We start from the raw sequence: 18,578 nt of genomic DNA on the forward strand, positions 1-18,578 counted from the left end.
GCACTTCTCTGCATACAACTGCAAGTCTGGCTCATGAGCATTGGGCAAATGCTTTAGCGATGTGGTCTTTGAGGCTGGGATGTGGAAGAGAAGGGAGAGGAGTAAGTTATAGGGATGAAGCTGCAGGCATCCCAGGGCAGTGGGAGAAGCTATGAAGGGACCTAGGGGAAGAAAAAAACAACCAGGACACCTTTGAGGGTGGGAAGGGAGGTAGAAATAAATGCCAAGGGAAGAATGCCAAGGGGTTTTAACCCAAATCAGGGCCAGAGCAGAGCAGCAATCCCAGAAAGACCTTCTTTCACCTAGCAGGGTGGGGAAAAAACAAGTGATGAAATTGCTTTATGCAGCAATTACATCTTTCCTCTTAGGACAAGGGAAAGATCCCAAGACATCCTTATGGCAAAATAGGCTCCCTGTTCCTTTTCATCAACCTGCCAGCGTTACCTTTTAACAGTTTCCTTAATGCTTTTCCCTGAGTTGCTACTAACAACTGACTCCTGGAGAGGACAACTTCAACTCAGTCTACAACCTGACTGCTTTTTGTGCTGTTCCCCATCTGCCTGCAGAGCGGACTCCTGCCACGTTACAGTACAAGGTATGAAGAACTTGCATACACCTAGACCAGGTTTTCAATGCAAATCTTCTGGAGATTTTCCCAGTCTGTGGTTCAGTAGGAAGGTTTGGAAGTAGCTTCTTTCATAGGAGCTAAGGCACATATGCCCATGGACCCATGGAGACAGTCAACATGGCCATACTCAAAATGCATGCTGGGGCTGACCCATGACCTGTACTAACTCCTTAGTAGCACCTGGGGTAGGTTTGGCTCAGTGCTACTTGGCCCAGGTTGAAACCACATCTAGAAACCAAGTCTAATTGGTCTCAGTTGAAACCATGCAAATTGGAGTAGAGATACAGGGACCAGGCGCCAGCACCTTTATTTTCACAGAGAGAAGTACCGCGCCATGAAAACATTGTTTAACTGAAGATCACTGTGTTTATGCCATGCCTGGCACAAGAGTGGCTTAGAGATCCTCCTGTAATAAGATAAACAGCCTAGCAAACAAACCGGTAAGGAAAAGGTGAACAAACGGGCTTAAGGCTGAAATGGAGCATGAGGTGAAACACCAGGAGAAATTTTCTCCTGGCAGGATAAGTCGACACTGGGTAGGTAATCTGGGTGGGAGCTGAGCATTCACAAGTGGAGATGAGGAAAGGGTTAGACATGCTTCAGGAAGACTGGCTTAGGTAGCATTGATGCCGTCCTGACCTGGCAGCACCTGCTTTCTGAGTGCCACTGGGAAGGTAGGCACCATTGCAGGGTTTATTAGAGGTACACTTCAGCAGGTTAAACTGATTTTTCCAGCTCCTTGTCTACAACTTCACAAAATATCTGATCATGTGTGCATGTGCATTTTACCTCTGTAACAATCTCTCTCTTTCTGTAGAACAAGCTGGGACCGAGTGCTGAGTTTTTCTTTTCAAGCAGAGCACTTTCCCAAGTGCTTCAGAGAACGTTAAGCAAACAATGATATTTACAAGCACTATTAGTACTGCTGTTTGCGCTAGATGTGGATTTGAATGCGTCTGTGGGCTACGTGTGCCAGGATACATTCCCTGGGCCATTGACTCTACAATCAGTGAACAAACGCAAGCTCCAGCACAGCTCCTGTTTTACAAGGAGCATGTGGAAATTAAAAAGTTTAGCGTGAACAAAACAGAAATGACCTGAACAACATGGTGTACTGAGTGTTTCCTGATTGCTCAGGAAGCCACAAGAACATGAGATCATTCAGTCATATGTTTTATTTATCCTGTTGTAGCTCAGAGATGCTGTTGTATCCCAGCTCGTCACCCCACTAAGGTACATAGCAGGAGCAGAGCATCTGCAGATGAAGTGAGCAGCACCATGGACCCAAGCAGCCAAATACACTGTGAAAACAATGGGTTTGTGGTCTTTGGGTTCCACAAAAAGCACCATTAACCTGCACTCGGTAACATTTGAAAAGAAGAATGACCATGTTAAATCAAATTTGAAGGTCTACCTCGCCCAGCACATGGCCTGAGACAGAGGCCAAAAGCTGACGTGCAGGAAAAAGTGTAAGACTCTTGGCAAATCTGGAGTGATCTTTCTGTCTTGCACATCTCTTTGTCTGCTGTAATCATGTCTTTAAGGGCTTCCTGAGTGGGAAGTAGCAGCTGGACCATTGTGTTTAATGGCACCCTTCAGCAATGTGCCTGACCCTTTCTCAACCCCTGTATCCTTTCCACAGCATCCTGCAGCAATGAGCCTCACAATAGAGCATAGAATCATGTCACAGAACCATAAAATCATTTAGGCTGGAAAAGACCTTTAAGATCATCGCATCCAACCGTAAAAGCAGTTGTGAGATGAGAGGGAATGGTGGTAAACAGGAGGCTCCTGTGTCAGCGCTGCAAACAGAAAAGCTGGTAGGATGACAGAGGTCTTGATTCAGGCAACTCCAGTGATACCCCAGCATAGGAACGATGAGGCTGGGTCTAACCTCCACACACAGAGAAGCACTCGGTTTATCCAGACTCACTTTGACAAGTGTCCCTGGGTAGCTGAGCCTGGAGTTGCATTCCTGCATTTTTAGGAGGACTCCCTCTGCAGAAAAATGCACTGCCACTTTGCTTTGGTTGATGGGCATAACTCACGCTTCTCCTCTTCCCTCTGACCTGCCCAACCCAGGCTGCAAACCCTGGGGACAACCCTTGTGACACCGACAAATGCTTGTATGGAGTTGTCTGTCCCGCAGCTCATGAGCCCTGTGGCTGCCATGGTGCTCATGATGTAGGGCACCAGCAGCAAAGGCAAGGCCTGTAGCGAAATCAGCAGATCTCAGTGCGTTACCACCCCTATCCCACACTGGTCCACAAGATGGCTGCATCCACATTGCTCTTGGGAATAATCCCTGGCCTTTGCTGACCCCTGAAGTGTGCTCAGGAAAATCAGTGCTGGTTGGTCTGGGTCAAAAGCAGGACAAGGTCCATGCTGACAATTATCCAGTGGGGAAAACTTCCCAGAACCTGAACCAAGGTTAGTTTAGCAGCATTGGTGCCATTAGTAAGTCTAAATGATGTACCAGGACACATCCTACACACACCCGACTCCTTGCCCAGTCTAGAGGGTCACCTTTGTGTAGACAGTCCTATGGTCCAGGATTATGGAATACGTTACAGATACATTATTCAGCCATACCTGTTGAATTGCATTTAAAACTTGAGTTGTCCCTGGTAATGAGGGCACTGCTGCAGCCTGAGCTTCAGGGGTGCCTGTTCAGCTGGACTCATGGCTGCTTCTTCAACACACGCTTTCTTTGGAGGCACACCTGGATTTCACATACCGGGACAAGCTCTAAGCCCTTCAGAGGCTGTTACTGTCACTTCCCGCCCTGTTTTCCCTGCATTTTCCACTCTTTGATGCTTGTCTTATAATGGGCTTCAAAGGGGAATCCCATTTTTCCAGTGGGGGAAAGGGAAGGCCAGCAGGATGGACTGGCAGTGAATTGTAGCAGTGTCCACCAGACCAAGGCTGCTCCTGGCATTCCCCAGTCAATGTCAGGGGTGAGATCACAGGACAAAGTTGCAAGTGTACATAGAGAGACAGGGAAACCAATGTGTAATTAAAGAGCTAATGAGCTCATGTTGGCTATTTTTAGTGCTCTTTTATTTTCCAGTGGTTGCTCAAGCAGCCCTAAAATGACAGTACTGGGTCAGCCATGAAAGTGCAGCTACACTTTGAAAAGTGAGCAATGTCCTTGTGGGTTTCCCTCTATTTCTGTTCAAAGGCCCTAAATCTAATCTGCTGTGTTTACAAAGCTGAACCCTGCTGAGACTGTGAGTAATGTTGGTTCTGAAATCTTCAGAAGTAACCTCGATCCTGCCAGGAGAATTTCCCAGACAACCAGGGCTAATGAATAAAACAGGCTATAAATTGGATGCATTAAACCAGTTTAACAACTGTTGCAGATCTATTTGCTTTTTTTCACTGTTGACCCTTGATTGCTGCTGCTGGATTTTGACTACTTCTCAGCATATAATTTCTTATGAATAATATATCAAACACACTCTACTGGGCCTGGCATTTTCCCTTCCTCATGGAAAGCGATGAACTTTCCTTGCAGCCATTTGCAAATCCAAAAGTATTTGATATCTGGGGCAGGAATGCTTTTGCATTTCAGCAATTTCATCATGAATATTTTTTGTGGGTCCTGCTGAACTGAGCCACTGGCATTGTGCTGCTCACCCACTCCTTTTCTTGCTTCCTGAGAAGCAATTCCCATATCTACAAAAGTATCGTTTTCTTCTTATCTCATGTGTGTAGTGAATAATACTTGAACCTGGCTGGCAACAAATGTTTTGTGTAAATGAAATTTGCTGCCTAGCTGCTTCTCAGAAAATGAACACAATGATGGTGGAAGGGAATTAATTTTGAAATCTGAATGAGCATCTGCAGGAAATCTTTTTTTTTATTCCCTTTCCCATCTCAGTTTGAACAAAACAAGTGAGTGTTTCATAGGATTAAATGGGACACTTTAATTTGTAGAAGAGTAAACAGCACTTTACAGAAGAGTAAATAGCACAGGATGTGGTTAAGACATTGCATAGGACCTGAGGAAAGATGTGTTCCGAGAGGGCTTCCTAAATTGATTCATGCAGTGATAGGTATGGAGAACTAGATGAACTGGAGCAGCCTTTGAGAAGCCACCTAGCTCCTTTCCCCATTCTGTGGTCAGGTCGAACAGTCCATCTGTGACAAGTTTCACTATCAAAAAAGACAGTCCCACCACCCCTTATCCAGTCCCAGGCATTCTGGTACCCTGCATATTCTCCAACATGCTAAATGTTGGACATCTGTTTTTCCGGGTGGCGGTAGACAAGGGAACCAATTGTTTGTCCTTGTTCCTAGAAGTCTGCACTGGCGTTCCTGTATGCTTTTCATTTCTGGACCAAACAAGTCCAGCTCCTCCAAGCTCTTCCTCAGACTGTCTTTTCTAATCATCAGGTTGTGTCCCTTCCCCTCCTCCCTGCTCCAGCTCGGGTTCATCCCCGATTTCTATAAGTGCAGTTGCCAGATAGGGGAATGGTGTTACAGCTATGGCTTTTCCCTCTCTGAGACAGGGAGCAATTATCCTCTTTCATCATAGATAATGTGGGTCAGAAAGAAACTGGTCCTTCTGAACCACTATTTTACTACAGGTTCTCATTTCATTAATTATTTTTTAGCTCTGCTCCTTCCTCCTTCTTTATTTCCCCCCAGTGCTGGTGTCTTCTGGTCATTCCCAGTTTCCCTGCATATGATATTTCCCAGGTTGAAGTCTTATCCTACTGCTTGCTATCTCATCTTTTTCAGGCTATTCCCCCACTTTAAAGTGATCCGTTGAATTTGGATCCTGCCTTCCACACTTCCTGCATCCTTCCTGTGCATGGTACATCAACAGATGGTCTGTCCCACACCAGGTTGTTCACAGAGTACCAACTAGACACATTGAGCACTTGTGCTATGGGGAAGCTGTCTGAAATGTAAGTCTGCATGTGTGACGGTGCTGAAAGTCTTTTTAAAGATTTTTTTTTTTTCCTGAGGGATGTACAACCTGGGGCTCTTTTGAGTTGCAGATAGTCTGTGGAAAAAGCCAAGAACAAATCCTATATGGGAGCTCTGTTGCATGATCAGCAGCAAGCTGGGGCTGCTGTGAAGACTGCCGAGTTGTCTGCATCCTTGGGTGTGGGAGGTTGTCAGCTGCCTTGGGACTTCGTCAGATATCTGGGGCTTCAGCCTGGACCTGTCCCACCACAGGGCCACAGAACCATGAGGAGATCCAGTCCTACACCATCTGTCAATGACTCCCAATGTTGAGGTGTGGACCATGCATCTGTGGCTCTTGGCTAATTGAAAAATCCTGCTACCTTAGTCACCAAAGCCAGCTTCCTGGTCAGAGACAAAAGTTAGGTTGGTTTGTTGAGAATTGTTCCCAGCGAGTCATGTAGGTGGTTTTTCATCACTCCGCTGTCCTCCAGTGGCCAAATACTGAACTAATTATGTATGAGCTTCTGCAGTGTTTTCCCAGGGACTGGAATCAAAGTAACTCATCCATGACTCCACCACTGTCCTCCTTCTCCCACGATAATGATTCATTCATTATCATTATTGCTCAGAGACTGTTTCATGGCATTTCTTAAAGTTTCCAGGCTGAGCTTTACCCAAGTTATAAACCTCCAAGTAGATACACCAGCCCTCTCTTCCTACCCACGAGCCTGCACCGTTAAATTGCACTGAATATTGGCTCAGGATTTGGGGGAAAACTAAAACAAGAAACATGCAAATCCTTCAGTCTCCTGGCAATGCCCCTTATGGGCTTGTTACCATCTCATCTACATTAAGAACTGGCCCAGACTGGCCCATTTTCCTCTTACATCTCCTGCAATGTATTTATAAAGTCTCTGCTGGCAGTAGCACTCTCTGTCTTCTGATTTTATCTATAGCTGATGGTTTCTGAGAATGCATCTGTGCAAAGACTCTTGGCCAGTTTATAGATCTTGTAGTTCTGCTCCATGTCTTGGTTTCCAGCCCCCTCCCCAGTCTCATCTCCTCTCAGGTCAGCCTGGTCCTCAATGGTTTCTGACCCTTCCTCCCCCTATCTCTTTTAAATCAACCTGCCTCAAACTGTTCCCAAGCCCTGAGCTGCTGTCCATGTCCTTTGGATCCTCATCTTCACCCTACCCATGGATTACACCCTGGCTTGCCCTTGAGGCCGGTTGGCCCTGACTCTTTGGCTTCCTGACCTTCTTCAGACTGGTCCATTTGGATCCCTCTGGACCCTGGCCTCACTCCGCCATGACTGCAGTTCAGAGCCATGCTTCCACCCCCATGTTCAGCACAGCCGAGACAGGAAATCTGATCACCAAAATACCAGCCATAACAAAAAAACCTCTGTGTCCACTGATGTGAGTTGAATCTCTCAGTAGCATCCAACTCTTTAGCACTCTTTTACATTTTAAAATGTCTCCACAAGAAATGCAAGCTGTTAGTGCCTTGACTTTCACATCATGTCCCATGCCTCAGTTTTCCTCTCCACAAACCACTGCTGTTCTTTCATCTGCTCCCTACCTCCTTTCTCTGTTTGGCTAACAAACTGCTAACAACAGGACTTCAGTCTCACCTCCCATAAAGCCCAGGCTGATGAAATAATAACAACAATAGCAAGAATAATGAAAATGTACTGTACTTGTGGGATAGAAGGAAAATTATCTGGATTTCTGTCTGCTGCCTCTTTTGCCCATCTCCCTCCAGCGTTCCCTGCCAGGCACTGCACACTGCTGCCCAGGTCTTCGATGGCAGCATTTCTAGGAACATCAACCACCTTGCCTTCGGCCTCTTTCTGCTCCTCGCCTGCCCCAGTAGCTGTTCTTTGAACCCCTCATCTCCTGGCTGCAGGCACTCGTTGTGACATCTTTTGCTCCACAGGTCAGACGTTGTTAATCTCTTGCTCCCTGCTTGACACTTGATGGGCGGCTTCTCTGCTCAGCTAATACAGCTTTATACCAGAGCTCACATCTAATCCACGTGTTCTCTTGAATCATCGTCCTGAATCAAACCCGTCTTTTCATTTTAAGGTCTCCAGGCAGTCCTTGTCCCTAGTGCTTCCATCACACCTCTCCCAGGACTTGCTCAATAAGCATTTCTAATCTGGCCTCGGGCCATTTATCACATAAGAGAGGCTGATTTGCCTCACAAATGACCTGTTGCACAGCCAGGACTCACATCCTATTTCTTTAGTTGCTTTTCTACTTTTTTCCTGACTTGTCTCTTCCTGGTCGCCTCTCTTCTCCCTCCTCACATCACCCTTGTCAATGGGGCATTTGAATGGGGCATAGAGAGAGAAAAATGGGTGTTTTCACTGACGCTGTTTCTTATGCATTGTTACTCGGGGTGATACATTAAGATCTAGGCATCTCTTGCTGGCATCTAGGGTCAGGGTACCTAAACCCCACCTGCGAGTGCCTGTCTCCCCATCAGCTCCAAGAGGGTTATAACATGTTCACCCCAGCGTCCTCAGGTAGCAAGAGGCTGGCGTAGACCGTCGGTACTCAGGGCTGCCCTTTTGTGGGCCACAGCAGCTGCTCGTTAGCTGGGAAACATAACTCCCTCCTCCCTTCCATGGGTCTCCTCTGAGTGGAATGGGGCCAGAAAGGTGGGTAATCAGGCTCAGATGCGCTCGCCACCCTCCTTCATTTATCTGCCATTTCAATATCTCTGTATTGTTGGCTCTGTTCATCCCAGCTGGATCTCTCCCTAAGACCTAGACACTTCAACCTGCGAGTGGCATCAAAAGAATTCCCCAAAGCCTGTGGGGACTCTGGAGCTGACAATGACAGCACAGTGCAGGCTGCAGCCACTGTGCAATTGATAACAATGTGCCAGGAGGAAGATGCCCTGCTCAGATCTCCGAGCCCTGAATGATCTTTGCAGTGCTGGCTGTCAGGAAACACCTCTTTTCAAGTAAGACCCTTGGGAGGAATCACTGGAGAACTCTGAACATAATGCCCACCAGGCATCTTTATTGCTTTACTTTTCAAATAAGAGCTACATTTCAACCACTTCAAGTTCACTGGAAATAGGATTCCAGGGTATCTTCTTAGAGGGCTATAATCACCCATATCAGCTGTTCTTTCTCTTGGAGGAAAATATATATACAAACATACATATATATGCATGCATCTGGGCTTTTTTCCTGTGACACCAGCATTTACTCAGGTATGTAATCGTGAAAATCAGTAATTGCCCCTGGATGGAACCTTCCCCTTTTGTGCATATTGCCTAATTTCACTGCCCTTGTGCACATTAATGTACTTACATGTTTTTAGGATCAGCACCTTAAACTACTGATCTGGAAGAACTGTGTCTACATCTGTGTGGAATAATTTGGACCTTGACCTCCAGTTAAGCAAACACAGTCGGCAATAACTAAAGCAGGTATCATCTTGTTTGTATTTTGAACTCTGATTCTTTGCAAGCAGGGGAGTAAGACAACTTTGGAAGCAGAAGTGCTCTGATGCAGTCAAATATTAAGTTTCATAACCAAACAAGAAACAAATCTCAACCTCAAGGCATCCTTTAACAGAAATTACTTCCAATCTTCCACCTTCAGTGATGTCTTTATAGCACCCCAAAGCTGATTCAAATGCGTGTAATGCTGCTACCTATTGGAGCGACCAAATACTACACTCAGTTCCCAACTAGAAGGCTTAACACCTCTCCAGAATCAAACATGGAAGCAGAATTTGGCTGGTGTGAAACGGCTCACACAAGTAAGTGACCATTCCAACACTTAATGCACGGATGACAGTACAGTCTAGTTGACGTACTAGAGGCCTCAGAGGGGATAATTCACAGAAATGGCTATTACTGCCAGGAAGAGTACTTTGTGCGGGAGACACAGGTAGAAGGATGATGGAGGGGAGGACACATCACCTTGTATTTCAGATCCAAATGACAGCAAAGACGGGCCACTGCTGAGAATCCCTGGGTGGTGATGAAAGGGGAGGAGGATCCTGGTGGGTGGGTGACCTGCAAGCACTGGAAAGCAGACGAGGTGTCAGATTGAGAACTAACAGAGTCACAGAGCTGGGGGTTGCATGAGAGCTCATCCGGCCTGTCTTCCCTTAGGAAGAGAGCAGGGCTGATGGGATTCAACTAGAGCTATCCACATAATCAGCTGGGTATCTAAACTCCCTCTGGGTCAGAGGAAAGATGGAACCAGGAATTCAGGTTACAGGCCTGCTTTATATGTAGTTAAGAGAGGTGAGGTGGGCCCTGTTCTAGACCGTCCAAGCAGGTCTCTGCTGTGTAAGAATTTTGTGAGAACAGGAAAAAATAAAACAGGAAGAAGGCTCTTCTAGGGTTGATTCTGATCTCCAGGGATTTCCTCCAGCAGGAAAACGTTAAGTGAAAGACTGATATCTTCCACATACCTGGTTATTTCCAGGTTCAAATGATGGTCCCTCTTCCTAAAGAAGGAGAGGAGCCAAAAAATATTGACAGATTTCAGGTAGACTTCAGTAAGCTCACAGAATTACCAGGCAGTCTCTCAGAAGTGTGGTTTATGAATTAAAGAGAGTAATTCCTTAACCTGACTCTAAGTAGTGCATAACACCGAGCTGCAAGCCAGGACACAAGATATAAATGTAAGGCCACCTTATGCAGAGCGCATACAGACATACAGTATGAGCGTAAGAGAGAATAAACAAAGTCAAGGCATTGAATGGGGTAAAACCTGAAGTTGCAAAGCTTTATATAGCACAGCAGGCATAAAAGCAAGACCAAAGGCAAGGCTGATGCACTACACAGCAGAGGGAGCAGGGCATGATTCATCCTTTCAGTCTTCACTCAAAGGACTTGATGCAATCAAGTGGCTAACACAATTAAAGAGGGAGGCAAAGGGAAAAGATCACTCTCCCAAGTAGTGAGGGACTGGGAAGCATATATCTGTTTTCATGTCAGTTAAGCCTGATGAATGTCACCTGAAAGTACACAGAGAACTGGTAAAAAAACTCTGGTGAGAACATACACTGTGACAATTTCCAATGGCTGTATGTGAGCTTAGAAGACTACAAAAGGAGCAGCTTGATAACCTTCTTCAAAGGAGGAAGTGGGCAGTCAGAGCAACCAGTTCAATAGGAACTGAATAGAAACTATTTAAAAAAAAAAACACAACCCAATCACAAGCTATTTGTATGTTTATAGACTTGCCAAGACCAAGCTCCATCGTATCACTCCAGCTTTGCTAACTGACAGAATGGGTCTTATGGAGGAAGAAGACACGGTTATCATTTCTGTTTTCTCTGTCTACAAAGTCTTTAGAAACTGTCTTGCACAGTGTTCTCATAAGCAAATAGGGAAATGTAATCTAAATCAAAAAGCAAAGCAGTTTGAAAAGCTGGACGGGGGAGCTGTAATCCAGTTGCCATCCAAATGGAAGGATGGATGAAGAGTGAGTGGTGGACAACGTGCTCCAATCCTGGTAGGAGTCAATACTCCCATTAACCCGACTGAAGGTGCAGAGTACGCTCATGACACTTGCAGGTGATTCCAACTGGGAGAGAGACAGCAGACAACAAAGGTCTGCAATTCAGAATAATACAAAAAAATGGAAAGGCAGAAGTACCGATTCAGTAAGGGCAAAAGACAGGAGTAACAGTCCACAAACACCAACCCCTATGTGGCACTTCTCTGAAGGGGATATGGAGGTTAGAGAACAAAATATTGCACTCAGATACCAAATATAGCCAGAGAGAAGAGAGGAAGCAGCCTACAACTCCAGTTATGCACTCTGAAGAACTCAGCAGCATCACTTGTCGTGTTTTGGGTGCTATACTTCAAATACAACAACTTAAGAGTGGCTAATAAACCCAGAAAACATGAATGACCAAGGGTTCTTTTCAAACACGAGCTGGAACACAACTACTAAATAGTGCTGGTTTGATTCAGCAAGTGAATATGAAGGAGGGATTGTGTTCAGTCTTCAAATACATAAAATTTGTGGCAGAATTGAAAAGACTCTCTTTTTTTCCACATCTAAGGTAAGACAGGAAGCATTGAGCTGATATTATAGGAAGATCTGGGTTCATCACATAATCTTTAAAAAATCTTGAAAAGGCAAATAAAGATGCAACATGCCCGAGGAAGGTACAAGTTGCTGCTGTTGGACATTGTTGTGCAGTTATACACCAAGAGCTGCCCTGGAGCATGCCAATGACAAGTTCAGCTTTATTTTAAGAGGGCAGGCAGAGGCCCACAAGGCGCCTGAGGTCCCCCAACGCCCAACACTCTTCCATCCCACGCCAGGAACAGAATTAGGGAAATGCAGGGACGTTCATTGCTTACCCCAGCGAGGATTCAGGCTGCCTGTGCCCCGTTATTTTTAGCCCCCCACCCCCGAGGCCACAGCGAGCACTGACCGCCCCATTCCCCTGCGCCTCAGGGCGGGCTCCGCCTGTGAGCCCTGCTACCCCCTCACAGCGGGTTTAGGAGCGGCTTTAGCGGCTTTAATAGCTCCGGGGCAGCCCCGAAACCCCGGGAGAGGCCACCCGGGAGCAGGCGCCTTCCCTGAGGAGGCAGCGGCGCCTGCGCTGGTCGGCTGCTGGCCGAAGTGCCCGTCGGATATCCTCCGGGAACCGCGCGGGAACGGCCGATACACCGCCCGACACGTCCTTTGGCAGCTTTAGGTAGAATTTTTACAGGTTTACACCCTCTGTTTCCACTTGGGTGCCCGCTGCGCTCGCCTGCTTCCAGACTTTTTGATCAGGCAATTCCTTCGACACCTTTTTCTGCGCCCAAGTTCACAAAAGGCCCCTCGCGGTAGGGGCGCGGCCGTGGCTCTTCGCTAGGCGCCGCGGAGGGTGGGAGGCCCTCAAGATGGCGATGCTGGCGGAGCGTGAGTGCTGTACCCCGTGGGGAGGAGCCGGGCCAGGGGGGTTCGGGGCCATGCCCCGGAGAGCGGGGTCCGGGGAACAGCCGTTATTCTGGGGGGTGGGCTGGGTGCTCCCTCAGGCCCTCCCCACCGCCCTCGTTGTTCTTCCCGAGGGCGGCGGGGCGGGCGCGGGCGGGCCCCGCGCTGCCTGGGGGACGCGTTTCCGAGGCTTCGTCGCTTCCCTGCCTGGGGCGGACGCTGCAGGGGTGTCTGTCAGCCCCTTTAGGGCCGGTGTTGCCTTTCGGCGCCGTCTGTGCGGCGGGGTGTTAGAGGACAGGTGCCCTGAAACCTTGGGACCGGGGCTGGGCCGGGGGGCCGGGGCTGTGTGTCAGGCAGGCTGGGCTCGCGTGGGTGCGGGTGTTGGTCTTTTGGTCGCACCCAGGGTTAGCGTTTGGGCTTCGCGCGCCCTCCTGTGTGTACAGGGACCTTTGGAGAACAGCTGAATTCTGGAGGGGGGGAAACTGAGGATGGGACGTGAGGGTCTTTGGGCAGGTGCTTCAGAAAAGGCAAGTAAATCCGCTGAACTGCTGGGGAGAACTCAGGGTAAGGCTACGTGGTTGTCTTACGCCCTTTGTGTAAATGTGTTGCTCAGTAAATAATTTTTGAAGATCTTATTATATGCAGCCCTGTAATTTTGTTTAATCTTTTCCTGATACTGGAATCAAAGAGAGCTTCACTCCTGCCTCTGAGATGACTGGAGGCTTGGGCTCCCCATACATAAAAGAATTGAATAAAGCATTGGATGAATAGAGAAAGAGAAACTCTTTCTCAGGTAAAGCTCTGAGAAAACAGAACACTCAGGGCTGGCCAAAGTGGGGCCTTCTCTTCCAAGTTAAAGATGCATTCCTGTAAAGTAGCCTTTTCTAGTATGTGTAAAACTGTATATGAGTAGAAAGACTAAACTTTTCAACTGTATGGTTTTATATAACAAGACTAATATACTTCTGAGTATTGTTAATATCCTTTGGTAGTTTTAGTAAGTTTACTGGTGGTGTCGGGTCACCCTTAACATGAGAGCACAAGGTCTAATTAATTTGTTTGCTTGACTACAGGAAAGATGGACTTGAGTTTAATGAATAATTAAAATATGATTTCCAGTGGAAAATACAGGTGGGAATTGAGGAAAATAAAATTGCATTTACAAATGTCATTTTCTAAGTATTTTAGATGTAAACTTTGTTGGTCCCCCTTTTTTCAGAATTTGTTAAGTATTTTAATTGGACACTACACATATCAGTAATCATCGAATGGTTTGCGTGGGAAGGGACCTTTAAAGGCCATCTAGTCCAACCCCCCTGCCACAGGCAGGGACATCTTCAACTGGATCAGGTTGCTCAGAGCCCCCTCCAGCCTCTCCTTGAATGTTCCCAGGGATGGGGCATGTGTCATTTCTCTGGGCAGTGTGTTAATATAGCTTCTGTATGTAGTGAATTCTAAAATCAAATGCCTTCAAAACAGTCTAGTTGCTGAGAGCCACTTCTGCAGAGTTGCATGCCTTTGTTCATCGCCGTCATCTGCAGTTAGAATTGTGAAGCCATGTTACACAAGTACTTTTGTTTGCAGTTCCGGATCAAGTTCTGATGCTCTAATGAATATTCATCCTAGAAAGAGTTGGGAGGGGTTTAACTGGTGTTACTACAGCTGTGAAAGCACATGCATTTTAGGGACTTAAAGTGACTGCTCAGCAGTACTCGGTGACAGGGCAAGAAGTGGCGAGTGCAGACTGAAGCACAAGAAATTCAGTCACCTTTTCACTGTGAGGATGGCCAAACACTGGAGCAAGTTGTTCAGGGAGGCTGTGGGGTATAAGTATGTGGAGATATTCAGAAGCAGACTAGACGCAGACTTGACAGCCTGCTTGAGCAGGGAGTTGAAGCAGATGGTCTTGAGAGGTCCTTCCGACTTTTGTGATGCTGTGAACCGTACAGAGAAAAACTTGGATCGTTCTGTGCTTCTGTAGTTTGAATTTTTAAAATGTATCAATTGCAGAAATAGCCAAAAGAGTTAGCTTTTATTTTTCACTTATTTTTAACCTTTTTAAACTTTAATAAACTGTAATTACCTGTCTGCCTTATTGGTGCTTATCGGGGGGGGGGGGGGGGGGGGAAGTGTCTGTTAATGATGAGCCTAATAGTTTGTTTAAAAATAAGATCCATTCTGTGGGCAGTATATGTTTTCCCATTTATTGGAGAAATTTAACGTGTTTATTATTATCACCGTATGTGGGCACACAGCAGGGGTTTGGGTGGGAACTGATAGGGAACTTTCAGAAAATGATGGTTAAATACATGCTCCAGACATAGAATTAGTCTTGGTGAAAGGGTTTAGTAATTGATGTTTTTCAAACCCTAGAGTAGCTGAGTGAAATATCTAAAGAAATGACGCTTTTCTCCACTGGATGGTGCTGCTTGCCCAGAGTTGCATGACTATCTCTAGCATCATTTTATGAGCAGCTCAGAAGATTGGCGTTAACTTCTGAGCTGAATTTTTTAGCTGGAGAATCGTATGTTGTTTCCTTTCTCACTCTTAAGGCATTGGTGAACAAACATTTCTGATACATTGTTGACTAAACAGTCTTTTTTTGTTGTTTGTTTGGAGAGGGGAGATGATTTTACAGTTGCTGTATGTGACATGAAGTTGTTCCTGGCTTTCTTAAATACTTCTCTGAAGATGTAAGCAAGTTTCTTTATTTTCCTGCATCTGCCTTACTGTGTTTTAAAATAAGAGTGTGCTAACATGGCAGAAACGTGAGGATTAATGCCATAGTGGTAGGTAAAGAGGTTTGAAATACTTGGATTGAAAGTGCTGGAAAAGGGTAGGTCTCTTAAATGGTCAGGCTTGAGAAATCTCTGTATTAGGTGCCCTTTTGTTTTGTTGCCAGTGCCCTCCTGGGAGTAAAACATCTTAGGGCTTCTCTACAGAGAGACATTCAGGAGAAATAGTAGAAATTAACTTGTAAAGTGGATTAGTTGAACTACATCAAACAACTTAATTTGGAAGTTAATTTAAATTCACACATACAGTTGACGTGGATTACCTCTCCTGTATAGACAAATCCTTAGATACATACAGTGGCTTTACAACTGTAAGAATTGCTTTGAATTTAATTTCTTGGGATTTGCAAAGTCACCACCTGGGGAACTAGTTACAGAGAGCATAAGAGAATATGGGCAAACATAAAATGTTATAATGAACAGTTTTTGGTGACTGAGTGAGGGTAAGTTGATGTTAATCGAGAGATCTTAAACAAAGGGACAAAGTAAGAAATATGATTGAAAAGGAGGGCTGCTGCTTGACTAAGCGTCATAACCTCTGTTAAATTGCTTCTTTTTGGTGTCTGCGTTTGTATCACCATCAGTTACGGACAAAAGCAACAGCCAAGGTGTTCCCTGTTTTTATAGGACTTAGCTTTTTCTGTCAGCTTGCTAACTTTTTAAATCACACCCCCTCCCCCCACAAACCACTGGAAACCTGGGTCCTTAAATATCAGTTTCGTCTTGGGTGGGGGAAGATGCCAAAGCATGCTAATTATTCCAGATTCCTAGCTTGATGTTTGAAACACCACACTAAATGAGGGAAGTAAGCCACATCCCTAAGGGAGCCAGAGTTTTTTTTTCTCAGTGGGGCAGCAGGGAACCCTAATTTGCTTGGGCTTTTAAAATCACAGTCCACAGCGGCGCTTTACCACCTTTTGTTAGCAGTATAGGCAGGGCTGGTTGTAGATGCTTCTACAAGCATCTATGCTGAAGGCTGCCTGTTGGAAGTAAGTTGTTTTCCTGTAGAGAAGTGAACCAAGTGACAGCTGTGTCGATTCCTCTCAGAGCACTCAGTTATTTAATCTTACTGGAAAATCTTTTTTTATGGACTGTTTGGGGTTTTATAAAATTCTTTGTCAGACTGTCACTTTTTACGGGGCTGCCACACAGCACCTATTTTGAGCTTTAAAGCTTCGGAAGTATGTTAACAATAACCACCATCATGCATTCTGACAGTATTAGTTCTTCAAGAATGAAACAAAACTAGGCAAAAAATGAATCAAACATCCCTGTAGTGTTCTGTCCTTCTGGCCGAAATCCTAAGTGTTGCATTTTGGGGAAAAATGACTTCCTGATTATGTTGAAAGCTCCTCAGTGGACTTGGCTTCTCACTGAGTTTGAATGGCCTTGGGTTAATCGGTCATTTTTGATCCGCCGTTTCCCATCTTGTTTAATGAAGTTCGTAATCTTCCTGTCTCCCATTCTTTGTCTTGTTTATTTAGGTTGTCTTCCTGAGTATGTTTAGGTGCATACTTAAAGTAGCTGGTTAACTGTGCTAGCTTTTCTTCCTTGATTTCAATGAAGCTGTTCCTGATGGTAAAGGCAAGCACGCGCATGTGGGCCTGGGGGACTGTAGTTTTTTTAATAGTCTGCATAGGACAAAGGGGCCTTGATTCTCGTTTGGATCTCTTTTAACACCTGCAATACCTTCCGGTGACTTTTCAGTTTCCCAATAAACAATTTTGTGGCAAATCCAAAAGTTGAAACCCCACTGGTTTGTGTTTTGTAGTTCAATTTCTCTGGTCACTTATATTTGATTTTTTTATTTGGCATTTGTTATGAAGGCAAATATTAAACTTCGGTGTTCTGGTTAAAAGGAAGACTGGCTAGTGGGTATTATCCGGAACTGGGAAAGCCAGCACTGTAGTCTCATCCCCTATAGATTCATGTTGAAGCCAGATATAAAAAAAAGTTGGAATAAATATGGAATTTAAGCCTGTACACTTAAATGGTAATCCTTAATAGCCTTCCCTGAATTGCAGCCCATCCTTAGGGATGACAACTTCCATAACAATTTTACTTTGGCATTCTTCACATTAATAATTAATATTTCCACTAGCTGCCTTTTTGCATTATAAGGTTTAGTAAAATTAAACCTTATGTGTTTAGTCTGGCATAAGTTCTGGGTTTTTTTGCAATGAAGAGCTTTTTTTGAATTCATTAAAGGCTGTACAAATGTCAATAGAGTCTGTCTGGATTTTTCCTTCCTGCTCTAGCCCGAAGAAGGCAGAAGTGGTCTGTGGATCCACGAAATAGCGCTTGGAGTAAAGATGAATCTAAATTTGGCCAGAAGATGCTGGAAAAGATGGGCTGGTCCAAAGGAAAGGTATAATCTGAAGGAGAGTTGTCTAGTTGAAGGGTGAAAGACTGCCAGGGGACTCTTGATCTCAGTGTTTAAAACAGACATGTTCATTCTATTTTATTTATTCTCTTAAATGCACAAAAAATTTGAACAATGTTAGATTTCTACAGTTCATTACAAAGGTACTTGCTTGCTTGTGCCTTTCCTGCTTCCTAGTTTTTCTCCCCTTTCTTTGACAAGGTGATATCCCCAAGTAAGAGTAGGAGTTGGCACATTAAATCAGGTGATGGTTAAAGGCTTTAAGTTGCCTTTATACCCTCAGTTCTTCCCTGTCTTTTGGTACTGTGTAAAGCAACTCCAGGACCTGCTTCAGTCTTTCACCTGTTTTTAAAGATTACTTCTGATCTGTTCCTTGAATGCAGCGTTATATGAGCTGTATTCCTTCCCAGCTCCAGCCTGTACCTGTGGGGTGAGGTGACAGGTTTCTGGTGCTAACAGTAATCTCTAGGTCAGTGCAGGCAACTACTGACTTCTCAGCTGCCCCTTAACAGCAGTTTAACTTCCACAAAGGTGTCTCAGCAAAGCTGAGATTTGGCCTGCGTGTCAGCATGTTTAATGAAATAAATGCACACACACACACCCCATCTTGTTCGCTCCCAGCCTTTTTTTTTTTTTTTTTGAAAGGAATAAGATTAGCATCGTTCTTAATTCTGTGAATGTATTAAAACTTAGACAAAAGAGCCTATTTTTTGATTTCTTTGTGTAGCCTGCTGTTGCCTCAGTTGTCTTACAGTCAACACATAAAAATCTGGCTCCTAACTGCCTCTCATTTCACAAACAAGCAGTGGTACCTGGTACAAAGGCTGTGGAAGTCAGGGAACCGGCGTTGGTTTCACTAGGCTTTAGACCAGACTGTTAAGACTATGGAACTTGAGTACTGGCTTTTTATGTAAATTGTATGCATAGGTG

General features: G+C 45.2%; 1 protein-coding gene and 1 long non-coding RNA gene across 7 annotated transcripts in view; one reads left to right on the top strand and one right to left on the bottom strand.

Moving 5' to 3' along the window:
- Window positions 1-12,216, bottom strand: part of LOC308064561 — a 28,848-nt gene extending 16,632 nt beyond the window's left edge. For 2 of the 3 annotated variants that reach the window (XR_013928443.1, XR_013928444.1), the window contains exon 1: window positions 9,494-12,216. This is a non-coding gene — a long non-coding RNA (uncharacterized lncRNA). The remainder of the gene's footprint in view (window positions 1-9,493) is intronic. The other variant, XR_013928442.1, reaches the window with a different exon arrangement.
- Window positions 12,217-12,293: 77 nt separating this feature from the next.
- PINX1 (PIN2 (TERF1) interacting telomerase inhibitor 1) overlaps window positions 12,294-18,578 on the top strand; it is a 60,348-nt gene continuing 54,063 nt past the window's right edge. Inside the window, exons 1-2 of one of the 4 annotated variants that reach the window (XM_080389176.1) lie at window positions 12,294-12,455; window positions 17,524-17,633. In XM_080389176.1, coding sequence (XP_080245302.1) covers window positions 12,437-12,455; window positions 17,524-17,633 — 129 coding nt within the window. In that variant the 5' untranslated portion in view covers window positions 12,294-12,436. Of the gene's footprint in view, window positions 12,456-12,548; window positions 13,035-17,523; window positions 17,634-18,578 lie in introns of those variants that run through there. The other 3 variants (XM_080389174.1, XM_080389175.1, XM_080389173.1) reach the window with 3 other exon arrangements.

The sequence above is a fragment of the Falco punctatus genome (genome assembly GCF_963210335.1).
Source record: "Falco punctatus genome assembly, chromosome: 5".
NCBI lineage: Eukaryota > Metazoa > Chordata > Aves > Falconiformes > Falconidae > Falco > Falco punctatus.